General features: G+C 39.5%; 1 protein-coding gene across 7 annotated transcripts in view; it reads right to left on the bottom strand.

The window, feature by feature from the left end:
- C4bpa (complement component 4 binding protein alpha) overlaps positions 1–13,410 on the bottom strand; it is a 40,675-nt gene that overhangs the window by 10,543 nt on the left and 16,722 nt on the right. For all 7 annotated transcript variants that reach the window (XM_023701220.1, XM_023701221.1, XM_023701219.1 and 4 more), the window contains 5 exons: positions 10,551–10,636; positions 9,652–9,846; positions 7,335–7,517; positions 4,562–4,756; positions 1,737–1,925 (listed from right to left, as the gene is read on the bottom strand). In XM_023701220.1, the coding sequence (XP_023556988.1) occupies positions 1,737–1,925; positions 4,562–4,756; positions 7,335–7,517; positions 9,652–9,846; positions 10,551–10,636 (848 nt within the window). The remainder of the gene's footprint in view (positions 1–1,736; positions 1,926–4,561; positions 4,757–7,334; positions 7,518–9,651; positions 9,847–10,550; positions 10,637–13,410) is intronic.

The following is a 13,410-nucleotide window of genomic DNA, read 5'->3' as shown; positions in this document are numbered from 1 at the left end:
AGTTGGAGAAGCCAGGAACATGGATTATCTGAGGAAAGCTGAGGACAGTGAGCAGAGCTGTCCCAAAGAGAAGTCATGAGGGCTAGGGCCAGCAGTGCCACTGGAAGCCAGCTGAGCCCTGCCAATTTCACATTTTCTTGCCCCAGCTCTCCCTGGATCTTGGACACAAATTTGTTTTAAACATATCTAACGTTTCCCTGCTGGCTTCTCTCTTGCTTTGGTCTTACTGTTTTCTATCTACTACTTCTCCCTTTTAGAATGAGCTCTTTATCCTGTGAAATTATATGTTGGGAGGCTGGGGATTTAGCTTAGTGGTAGGATGCCTTCCTAGCTGGAAGGCCTGGGTTCAGTCCTCAGCACCAAAAACAAAAAATAAACCTACTCTAAAAAACAATTCAACCAAAAAAAAAAAAGTAAAATCAGAAAAGACCAAAACCAAACAAGGCAACTGAAATTATATGTTGGTACTGGTTAACCTTCTTTTTTATTTTTACAGGGGATCTTAGTTAAGACTTTGCCCTAAATCTAAGAGTAGACTTGGACCTTTTAGCATTGCTGATATTACTAAGAATTTGGTAGCTCTGAGAGGTGGACCAAACCCATTTTGTATACAGATATATGCATGTAACTTTGGGGGCCCGAGGGCAAAATATTTTTTTAATGTGTTTAGTACAGGGTCTACAGGGTCTCACTACACAGATCAGACTTGTGGTGATCCTCCTGTTTTCAGCCTCCCAAGGGTTGGGATTACAGGCACATGCCACCACACCCAGTCTCAGTTGCCCTCTCAGTGCACTCCGGGCACAGGGCCATCTCGGGACTCTAGGGATCAAACCCCAGTCCCTGCACCTTCCTAAGCAGGCACCTTAGTCTGCTGAGCTGTCTGGCCAGCCCTCTAAGGGCAAAATATTATAGTTTATATCTAGATGTACCCCAAGAGCCTCATATGTTTAGAAGCTGGGTTTTTGGAAGGTGGTTGAATTATGGGAACTATACAGCTGATTTGTTGTTGGGAAGTCCATTCTTGTCAGAACAAAGGGTCATGGGAAATGTATCTCCCTCTCCAGCTAATCTCTTGGCTCTCTGTCCACAGTCATATGAGCAATCTTCCTTGTTCTCTGCTTTTCTGCCAGGCTGTGTCTGGGTCTAAGCCTGCCAAAGACAGACTGTGAGCCAACATAAATCTCTCCTCTTTTAGATAGTGGGTGTTGGGTACCATGTCCCAGTGAAGAGAAAGGATATTTGGCCAGGAAAGGAAGGTACCTCACAATGGGAAGCCAACTGTAAAGTTTAGAGGAAGCCAAAGAGTGTTGTCTAAGGAAGAAGAAGGAATAAGATCAGAAAAGCAGGTGTAAAAGGATGTAGGCAGGTCATGTTCTGTAGATTATGACGTATGGACCAGAAGTAAGGGAAGAAGAAAAGTACAGAGAAGCAAAAAATAGTCATTGAAAACTTTAGCTTAAAAAAAAAAAAAGAAAGAAAGAAAACTTCAGCTTATCTATTGGTTGTGATCTACATTCAGCATTCACTTATTCAGAAAAGAGGAAAGGGAAGATTGAAAGAACAGGAACAAAGCATAAAGTCAAAAAAGAAAAAAATAAAAACACTGGGCCTACTCCAAGAGTCATGCAGATATATAAACCTTTTCCTAATTTTAAATCTTCTCTTCATAATCCTCATTACAGTGGAGATTATTGAAAAAACTCCCCAAATGACACAATTCCAGTTGCCCTTACCTTGACTGCAAAATGGGGCAGAGGGTCTCCATGCGCCATTGGATTGGCACGTGGCTGTACGTCTCTGAGTCTCACCATCACATCTATAGTGAAATACTTGGTTGTAGGAAAAGGGACAGTCGATGTTAACAACTTCCTTTGTTTCCATGCTTCTACCATTCTTCACCTCTGGTCTTGGGCAACATACCTCTAAAAATAAAAAGTGAAAATGCTGCTTAGCAAAATCAGCATGAGGAAGCTCTCAGCTAATGGTCTCACATCCACCACTGGAGGTCCTGAGCTCTGAACAGTGGTAGGAAAACTGCTAAAGGGGCCCAAACAGTTTTGTTCTGTTAGCTGTCCCTGACTGTTGAAGAACTCTAGGTCAGCATTTTCTTCAATTAAGTATTTTCAATGGGAGACTCCAACTGAAATACTATCGCACATCTGTATGAAAAGGCAAATTTTCACTATTATTTAAGAAAAATGATCACACCCATCACTTATGGCTTCACCAGCGTGCATCACAATTAAGCTTTCTACTACTGCATGCTTCTTCAATCATGAGAAAAAGGAAAGTTCTTGGCAGTGGATGCACCTGACAGCTAGTGCAGGAAAATAAACGTAAATGATTGCTTATGGCCAGGATTTTTCTTGTTTGACACAAAATTTAGGGAAATAGTTATCCAATTTATTCCATTTTTAAAACAAACAAGAGCTGATAAAGAGATACAATTTTTCATTCATTAGTAGAAGCACCTTGCAATGTAAGTTGATATTGTCGGGTATAAGACAAAACAGCAGAACAGAATACAAAAAGTTAGTCTCTATGTAAGGAGCTTGCCTGGCTCTGCCATAGAGTGTTCCAGGCACACTAAGATAAAGTTGATCCTCACTTTTTAGGAATTGTTGTTTTTTGTTTTTTGGGTTTTTTAAAAATGTATTTAGGACAGGTCTACAGGGTCTCACTACATAGATGGGACTCATAGGGATTCTCCTGTTTTCAGCCTCCCGAGCACTGGGATCACAGGCAGGCACCACCACGCCCAGTCTCAGCCACCATCTCAGTGCATCCTGGGGGCGTGGCTGGCATGGCATGCCAGGCATGGAACCCTGGCAGCTGCATTCCGCCTAAGCAGGCCCTTTAGTCTGCTGCGAGCTATCTGGCCAGCCCTAAGTTTTAGGAATCTTTATGAAAGATGCATTCAGGGCTCGTTTTTTATGTCTATGATTTTTAAATTTGAATGATATTTATGCAATGCTTTATACTGTAGAAAACACAAATGGGAGCCTGGGAGATGGCTCAGTAGAGTAAGCGCTTTCCTGGCAAGCTCAAGGGTCTGAGTTCAAGCCCCAGTTCTGCAAAAAAAGAAAGAAAGAAAGAAAGAAAGAAAGAAAGAAAGAAAGAAAGAAAGCAGAAATGTGTAAGTCATGAATCTAATAGTCAATCAGATTTTACATTGAATACCATTTCACTTCTGCTTTCTAAATGATTAAGAATATTCTTTAGTATATAATTAAATCAATAAGACTATTTTGATTTATTATTATTTATACTATTTTGTATAAGAGTACAATAAATATGGCTAAAATATGTTTTTAAATATTTACAAATAATATTTTGGTAAGCAGGCCATAAATTTTGTTAAAATATATATATTGTACTGAGATTGAACTCAGGACCTTGCACTTGCCGGGCAGAGCTTATGCCACTGAGCTATCACCCCCATCCCCTTGTCAAATACATTTTTTAAAATGTATTTAGTACAAGGTCTCACTACACTGATCAGATTCATAGTGATCCTCCTGTTTTCAGCCTCCCAAGCGCTGGGATTACAGGCGAGCGCCACCACACCCAGTCTCATTCGCTGTCTCAGTGTGCCCCAGGGGCAGGGCCAGCACAGCAAGCCGGGGAGTTGAGACTCCCGCAAGTGCTTTAATCCACTGAGCTATCTGGCCAGCCCTTCATTTTTGATTCTCTTTTAACTAAAATCTTTTTTTCTATTTCCACAACATGGGTCTGAATAATTTCAATGAAACCATGTCAGGCTTTAATTGATCTAAAATATCACTTTTCCTCATTTGTGTATTTCACACATTGTTTCAAATTCCAATCTGGAGCATAAAGTGCCCTATAATCTGGGTCACAGTGTTTTCCCCTCTGAAATGTGAAGGTTCTGTTAGATGACAGGAGGCGCAGTTTCTCCCTTTCTTGTCACTTTCATTGAGGTCCATAAAAGACCTTCCACTTCTCCACAGCCCACCACTCTCTTTCCCACAAGCAGAGAAGGAAGCCCCTCTCCTACCAGCAAAATTGGAGAAAGTCTCCTTTCTGTCCTCCTGAGGTGAGGACACCAGGGAAGGAGTCAGGATCTGCCTTGTGAAAGCAGGTTACAAGCCTATGGCCTCATGTCTCCAGGGACATAAGGCACAAGTCCACGTGCAGCTGGTTGAGCTCATGATTGTGTCACAGGCTTGCCTTCTGCTGCATGCTTGCAGTTACACCGGGGAGGCTTGAAAGCTGTATGCAAGCCCAGACTCTGAGAATGGTTAGCCTGGGATCTCCATTCTACCTTTCCCAGTACTGAAGCTAGCACTGAACCTGCTCAGTTTGACTGCCATGTCTACTTCTCAATTAATTCTAAACTGGCCTAAGAAAAGGTCATGATTTCTTAGAGCCTCCAAATCTCCTATGGTCCCTTTTGGTGACAAGCATTTACTATTTGCCTGAAATAGTATACTCTCAATTTATATCTAGGAGTAAACTTACATTAATTTAGGGTACAGAATCCTCACACACAGTAGACATTGACTACACAAAAATATTTTAAAAACAAAAAACTCACTCTTGCACCCTTTGAATGGGCTCCACTTGAAATCACTCTGACAAATCACAGTTGTAGGCTCATATGTAGCAGGTCTGTAGCCAGGATTACAGTAGTACTTTAACACTGTCCCAGGTGAATACACATGGCCTTCACTTGGCCACTTATTTCTGTCCCAGTGAGCATTTGGAATGTCTGGTAAGTCAACACAGCTACCTTCTCGTAAAGAACAGGAGGAAAGGACAGTGTTAATGGGGCTGGCGCCACAAGCAATGACCCCATCCTGTCAAGTGCTCACTCATTTAGAAACTACCCTGCAATGGCTGGGAATGAACTGCATCAGAAAGCACAGAGGGCCATTTGCCTCCCTGCTGCCACCCAGAGAGGTCCCCGCAAAGGACACCCCACATGGTTTCTGTGTGCTGTGTCAACTGTACATAAGATGGGCTACCCTTCCACTTCAGCGCATTTCAGAATGCTTACTTTCTTAATTGAAGCACCCAACTTGCTAAGTGAACATGGCAGAAAATGGTCGCATGAAACAAATCTGACTTCTTATGTTTCCTGACTGAATAAACAGCAGGCATCCCCTCAGCCAGGCAGCACCAGGAACTTCACCATCAAGTATGTCTTGAGTCTGCACCAACCAATAAGCATTTTTTGGGCCGGGTCTTTGCATCCTGTCTTGCCCGCTTCCCTGATGCTGCTGATTCATGTGATGAGGAAACAAAATACAGATATCTCCTAGTTGGATGGTTATTGTATTTTTGTCTGTAAACATTTGAATAATATGTAGGATTCAGTGGTTCTGAGGTATACTACAGAATTTGGCAGCCAGCACCACTACCTGATTGCAGGGTATTTTCATCACCACAAAATTTACTAGCAGTCACTCTCAATTCCCACTTCCTCTTAGGTATTGGCAACCATGAACTTATTTTTTTTTTCTCTGTGTGGATTTCTTTATTCTGTACATTCCAAATAAGTGCAACTGTATACAGTAGTATTCTTAGGAATTCATCTTCTTTTTACTTAATGTGATGTTTTCAAGGCTCATCTATGTTGTATCATATAGTGGGACCTTATTCTTATTATCAATTGGTATTCTACTGCATAAATATGCCACTTTTAATTTTGTCTGTTATGCAATTTATAAGCATATTGTGGATGCTGCTGTTATGAACCTTCGTGTAAATTTTATATGTGAACATCTAGCTTTGTTACTCTGGGATCAATACCCAGGAGGATAATTGCTGGATCACATGGGGGCTACAGTTTTAGAGAACTGTCAAAACTATTTTACAAAACTGTTGCAGTAATTTACATTCCCAGTAGCAATGTATGAGAGTTCTAGTATTTCCACAAATGTTGGTAAAGATGTGTATTTTTTTATTATAACAATTGGAATGAATCTGGAGTGATTTTATTACTTTCTTTAACATTAAAAAAATTGTTTCCTTTAATGGTATATATTTATACTAGCTGTTTTGAACTTCTTTTCTGATAAATCCAACTCCTCAAAGGAAGTTTCTATCGTTAGTTTATTCTCTTGGTATGGGTTATTTCTGTTTCTTTTCATGTCTGACAGTTCTTCCTTGAAAGCTAGACATGTCAGAAAATAGGTTTTAGCAATTTTGTGTCTAATTCCCTCTCATCAACTTCAGGACCTGTTGCTCTCTGCTGGCTTGCTTGTTCATCTAGTGACTTGACTGAACTAGTTTAGCAAAGTCTATTTTCCCCAAAATATGCAACGTCTGCTGGCATGTTTCAGAGAGCACGGCCTGGTTTGCTTGGCCATCCTAGCGACAAGGAGTGCCTGTGCTTTCACTCCTTGTCTCTTTCTCTTTCTCTTGAACCCACAGAAACATTTTCCCAACACAACTGTGCTATCAGGGGGCCTAGTGTAACCCCTAGGTCTAATGCAGTGGCCTTCTACTATTTGTATCAAATCTCCACAGAGTTACTGAATAAATGCTGCTCAATTTGATATAAGAACCTTGAATGGTTTTCTTTAGTAATTTTGACTGACTTAATGCATGCTACTCTAGGAAGAGATTTTCCCTACATTTTACTAAAACACTGTTGTAGAAGTCCCCAAAGCAAAGGCTCTTGGAATTTCATGAAGGTAGAACTAAGAGCACCAGGCACCAGAGGCTTCTTCCCCGCGCCCACTGCGCAATCTTAGGAAGGGCGTTGAACCTCTGTGAATGGTTTCCTTATCTATAAAGTGAGAATAGTAGCTGCTCACAATTAATTGTTCAGAGGGTTTATTGGCTTAGTACTTGTCATGCATTGATTCCAGTTCCAACTTAGCATTATTGCTTTCATCAGTATTTTTAATGGTCTATATGAATGTATAATTTTAGGTTTTTTGAATCATGGCTAGTCTATCCAATAGAGCTAGGAAAAAGATGTTTTCTCTCAGGATATTTTAATGTTTGACCTTTCAAAATAATGATCACATTGTAAGGACTTTGTTAAACTAAGAGAATATTCTATCAACTGCCAGAATATCGCTGACATAAGTAGGCAACCCACCACATCTTCAGTGGTAGTGCAGGACCTGAGTGAGCACAGCCTGGAAAACTGCATGGCAACCCTTTGTGGTGATGTCCAACCCTGCAGCTACACCGAAATCATTCCTTACAACAACAATAATGAAGGAATGTATTTACCTGAATTTAAACATTAGCTGTGACTCCAAGTGGAGCTAGCCAGGCAAGTGTGCCCGTACTATCATTTCAGGGTACCTGTAGATGCCAACCATTGAAACCCCTTCATGTCCATTACTTACGCTGCTCACAAACAGGAGGAGAAGGATCCCACTTGTTATCAGCTTCACAGCGGATTAAACTGCTGCCTCGAAGGACAAAACCTTTCTGGCAGCTAAACACAATAGAATCTTTTAAAGTATAGATGGGTCCAAATCCAGAAACAATATTTGCATATTGAACAATTGGCTGGCGACAGATGATCCCTAAAGATTTATTAGTAATGAAAAGTAGATTTTATTTACTTTTATTATTTTAAAGAAAAAAACAAAAACTAGAATCAATAACAAGAACCAAGATAGAAACAAAGCAATATAAGACAGCAGAAATGGTACAGAAGTGGATTTTAGAAGATAATAAATCTATATTATTAGTGCTACCACTAATCTAATTATGAGTTTAAATGCCTAATATAAGCACATGTCAAACATATACAAGGACAAAAAAACTGTTTTTCATACTGGGAATTGAACCCAGGAACTTCTTCCTGAGTTATATGCCCAGCCCTTTTGTATTTGGAGATAGGGTCTGGCTTTTGATCTTTCTATGTCAGCTTCCCAAAGGGCTGAGATTACAGGCATGCCTGAATATGTTTTCAAGTGAATAATTAAAATAGTTTCAGTTTTAATTGCCTCAAGAAAATGAGATCCTATCACATTTGTGCTTATCTGAGATGACTCTGGATAACCCCAAACTGGTAATTGTTCCTATACTAGAAGACTCATGTGAAGCCACCAAAACTTCCAATATCATTACAGAATCTTTGGATGACTGTGGTTGAGGGACAGTAGCCCACGGTAATGACATGACGATCACAAAGAGATGGCCAAAGCATCAGAGACCTGTGCCCACCAGCACGGAACAAACTACGCCCCCCTCTCATCCTTTCATCTGATCACTTATCAACCTGGAGACCCCAACTTCTTTCCAGGCCCAAGGCCACGGATGAAGCTACCTTTGCTTCTTGGCTGGACACTGGCAGCAGCAACTACCTCAATCCATTCATTGCTAAAACAAAATTCTTTAGACTGCATGACTCATAACTAGTAAGAACTCATTTCCTCACATTTCTGGGAAATAGGAATCACAAAGTGTGGGCACCAGCAAACTCAAAGCCTGGAAGGAGCTTACTCTCTGCTTCTAGGATGTTGCCTTGGTACTTAGTGCTGCAGAAGGGACAAAGGCCATGCCCTAGCAGGTCAGCAAGAGTGAAAGGACCAGGGTTCTTCCATCGACTTGTTAAAAGGGCATTAATCATTGCCCAAAAGCTCTCTACCTCTTGGCACTGTTACACTAGATCTTGATTTACATTGAAACCATAGCAGGTGCCCACTGGCCAACGTATGTCCCATTCTAAACTGTTACCATTTGCAGCCTGAGCTATCTTTCTAAAATGCAGTGTATTTATTCTCCCAGTAGAGCCTTTCATCTTCCCTTCACTTTCATGCTGAACTACTGAGAGGGACACAGGAAACCCTTTCCAATGTGGCTCTGATAATCTGGCCAAGATTAGCTGCTGCTTTTCCATCCCTGGCAGTCCTGGTTACGGTGCTGTGCTCCCTGGTCTCTCTGGTTGGACTGTGCCTTGGAGTAAGTCAGAGTAACAAGTGATATTGTAGATGAGTATTAGTAGTAAAGGAAGGTGTTTTGGGTTAGCAAATTAGCAATGCCACAGAGTATTTTCCAGTTCAATTATTGCTTGATTCTTTTGTTGGTCTTCCAGATTTTAAGAGGCCTTGTTTGCTCTCCAGGAAAATGTGGTTGACAAGTGTTAACTAATATTTCCAATACTTTTTCCTAAATAGACAAAAGATTTCATTCCTCAGTCCTCTGGGGATAGGAAGGGACTATACATTGCTAGTTCTAGACAGAAAATATTTTGTGGTCCAAATGTCTAAGCCAAAACTCTTAATAACCAAGGGGCCATTTGCCTTTTTTCCCGTACTAAAAAGCTTGTGGAAGTGCATTTGGATATGGCAATACCAGAAGCTCAAAGCCACCTGGACTGCCAAGCGGGTTACTGTGCTCATACTTAGGCTACAGCTGGCCAGCAGATCTCCCAGGTATGAGGCAGTGTACTGATGAATGAGGAGCAACTTTTACTTCACCAAACCGGTGAGAGAGATTGATATTCTGTGCTACCATATTCAAATAGTCAGGCAATAAATACCTGTTGGCCAGAAATGATCGCTTTAGTGCAATCATTAGTTTGTCTTTATATTGTTCCATTCCCTGCTACACACACACACACACACACACACACACACACACACACACACACCACCTCCCTTTAAGAAAGAAAGAAATCAATTTAAAGCAAAATCCATCACTGTGACTTACTCTCACAGGTCGGAGGGCTGGGGCTCCAGACACCAGCTGTTTTATTCACCACCATACAGGAAATGGAAGGATTGCCTACGAGTGAGTAGGGGTGGTCGCAGCTGTAGGTGACTGAGGAACCATATGTGTAGAAGTCTTCATCTCTACCGCTGTGTTTCCCATTGCTGATGTCTGGAGGGGATGTACACTTAATAACTGAGAGGAATAAGAAGAAAAAAATATTAAAGGCAGGGATCTTCATAAACTAAGATTCCTGTAAAGTCATATGAAAGGTACGAGAGTAGTAAAGACACACAGCACTGCTACATTTCTTGTTACATAGGTCTTGCTTTATCTTGGTCTTAACCATCCAGCAGAAAAGTATAAAAATGAAGCATAAAAAGTAAAGCCATATTAATATGCTGAGCTATAAAAGGCTCAAGTCAACAACTTCTGACATTGCCAGTCTTATGGAAAACCCACTACTATTATGGACTACTGGACTATATTGGAGTATTTTGCTGAATTCATGCACTTATAATATTTAAATGACAATGGAATACCCTTCTCTGACAAAACTAAACCAAAAAAGGGAATACAAATGAACAACCATTTTGTATCTATATATTCAAAATAGTTATGATAGATACACAGCTAGATTTTCAATTCAATGAATAGAAAGATTTGTTCTAATAGTGTTTGTGGACAGGGTATCATGTCTACATCTTGTACAATGAATAACCACTAAGACAACAATATGCAATGTATTGATTAGTGAAACTGTCCTACTAGTTGGATTTGAAACTATCTCATTGCTATTTATTTCTCAATAAAATGATTTTTTTTAAAAAAAAAAAAGATGCACAGTGTTACTTTTCTTAACATAGTTTATTGTCCAAGTCAGAAAAAAACCGACTTACTTTCACATACTGGAAAAGGAGTGCTCCAATCAACTCCTTTCTCTTTGATCTCACAAACACTACTGGTTGGGCCAATTAAGTTATACCTGAATAGGATAAAAATCAAAGATTTGAGTGGAATTCTTCCTGCCCTAAATTAAATTGGATAAGGGGATTTGAATAAATAAAATTATTACTCATTATTAAAATGAATAAATAATGTTTTCTTGGATATCACCTCCCACTGAACATTCTATGTAGTAGAATTTCATTTCTATAATGAATAGTGCATATTTGTTCATATGTTCCTCTGTCCTTTTGCTCTTCACCACAGGACTGAGCACATGGTAGGTGTCAGGCCTGAGAAGGACAGTAGGCTACCTGCTCTAGTGTGCTCTGCTGTTTTCTTTCTTTTCTGTTTTCTTTGGTTAAGGGTGTCAGCTAGATTACTGACCTGAAACTTTCATAATCTCTAAACTGAAGCCTGCTTCTGAACCTCAGATGCCCGTCCTACTTCCATACAACGTTAACTCTCTACGCAACACCCCCATCTTATGGCTCTTGACAAGCCCTAACCTTTCCTCCTTGCAATTTCCATCTGAATCCTATGACAGAAGAAAGGCATTGCTAGTAGGACTGCACTTTGCAGCATCGTCAAAGAATAAACCTGCAGGACGATGCAACACTATGGTTAACATCATCTTTTAACAATCTAGAAGCCCCTGGAAGTCATTGAATAATAATTTAAAGGCGTCAACTTTAATAAAATAAGATTTTCTAGAATTGAGCTTTATTTTGCTTTTATCTTTCTTTATTTTTTAATTAATTAGTTAACTAATTAGTACAGGATCCGCTATGCAGCTTGGACTCGTAGTGATCCTCCTCTCTCAGCCTCCCCAGTGTGGGGATTCCAGGTGTGGGCCACCACCACACCCTGTTTCTTTAAAAATGTAACTTTTCTAACCCAGTGAAAAGTAATGTTTCGACTACTTTGTGAAGAGCATCTTAGTTTTGAATCTTCTCAGTTACTCCTTGGGAAACCATCTGCAGTAGGGGACATAAGATTAAATTGAAAAACCAATGAAAATTTAAAAAAAAAAAACAGCAGGAAAAGATTATGAGAAAATAATAGATATTGATGGAAAGGAAAGGAGAATCCAGCTTTACTTAAGAATAAGACAGCTATTTAAAAATATACGAGTAAATGATACTGAAATATACTTTAATCTCTATATTCAAATTGCATATCACATAGCAACAAAAATTAGACCAAATGTTCTTTTCTTTTTTTAGACCAAATGGTCTTTATCAAAGCAATTAAGAATAAAATTGTTAGATTTCAGTGTTAAGAAATATTATCTTTGGACCGCCAAAGCCCAAGTTAGGAATAAGAAAAAGAAACTGAGGCTGACATCAGAGTGCTCCGTGGCGTCACGCACTTGCTCGATAGCCAGCCTCATTAGCTCTTAATTTTTCATTGCTTCCTACACATCTCCTGACCTCTTAGCTCCTCAGATTTGAAACTGCAAGAGCTTACAGGATAATTTTCACTGAATTTGTTTGATGGGGTGGGAGGCTTTGATGTATTTTGTTTTGTTTTTTTGGAAACTACTGCAGCAAAAAGTACAGCCACTGAAGAGACTACCATAGCGACTTTAGCCAAAAACAAAAACTGCTACCGAGCCCTGAACATGTAGATCAACGACAGAAAGGGCTAAGAGTTACAGAGTGACTGTAAATGTTATGTATTTGGGCAATACAGAAGTGTTATAACTAACAAAAATAGGAAATGGAGAAGAGATGGAAATCAAACCATTCTCCCTTACTGCCTCATCTACAAGATCTGGACATATAATCGATTTGTAGACATATATAAATCGTATTACTAAAAGCAAAATTAATACCAAGGTAATATAAATAACATAAATTTACTGGTAGAGAAGATAGAAAGGGGTAGGAAATGGAGGATTTGGGTTCATTATTACTTACAAGGAATACATTTAATTTGTGGAAAGATAATGGAAATGATATGTTAATACAAATTTGTAACTATTAGAACCCCATGTTGGCGGGGGGCGGGCTTCTGGGTCAGCTCAGTTGTTTAAGTGCCTACTGGGGCAAGCCCAGTCAGGCGCACAGGACCGCGGTTCTATCCCCAGCTCGACATGCCACACCAGACCAGCCCTTAGGGTAGCCTGAGGCAGCCAAAATAAATAAATAAATAAATAAATAAATAAATAAATAAACCCCATTTTGAACCTTCCTAAATAGCATCTCTATACATAAAATAAATAATAAATAAGTATGCCCAAACATATAGGACAGTATATGTAATAATATGGCAAAACCAAGTTTATAGTTATCACTCATATTAACAAAGATAATTGGAAACTAGGGTTGTATCTCAAGGGTAAAGCCCTTGCCCAGCATGCATAAGGTCCTGGATCAGCCTCCAGTGCTGCATAATAAATATATAAAAAGGTTCAATATCCTATTGAAAGAAAAAGAGCTTTTAATTAGAGGAAAATTCAACTCGTTGTATACAGGAAGCAAAATTAGACATGTGTCTAACATATTGCAAATAAAAAGAAGAGCAAAGTTATCTCAGGTAAATGCAAACTAAGAGAAAAGCAATAATAATTATTTTAAATATCCCACAGGGGGCGGGGAGATAGCTCAGTGGCATAAGCACCTGCGAGGCAAGCACAAGGTCCTGAGTTCAATTCCTGGCACTGAAAAATAAATAAATAAGTAAATACATATCCCATAGGTTGGACATTAGAACTAAGATTACTAAATTATACAACTATAAGTACTTTATAATGTTAAGGATTTTGATTGAAGATCTAAAATCTTTACCAAAATATGTGACAGTTGTTTT

The sequence above is a fragment of the Octodon degus genome, unplaced genomic scaffold, assembly GCF_000260255.1.
Source record: "Octodon degus isolate 3935 unplaced genomic scaffold, OctDeg1.0 scaffold00131, whole genome shotgun sequence".
NCBI lineage: Eukaryota > Metazoa > Chordata > Mammalia > Rodentia > Octodontidae > Octodon > Octodon degus.
The sequence above is the reverse complement of the archived record's forward strand: the minus strand, read 5'-3'. Positions and strand labels throughout refer to the sequence as shown.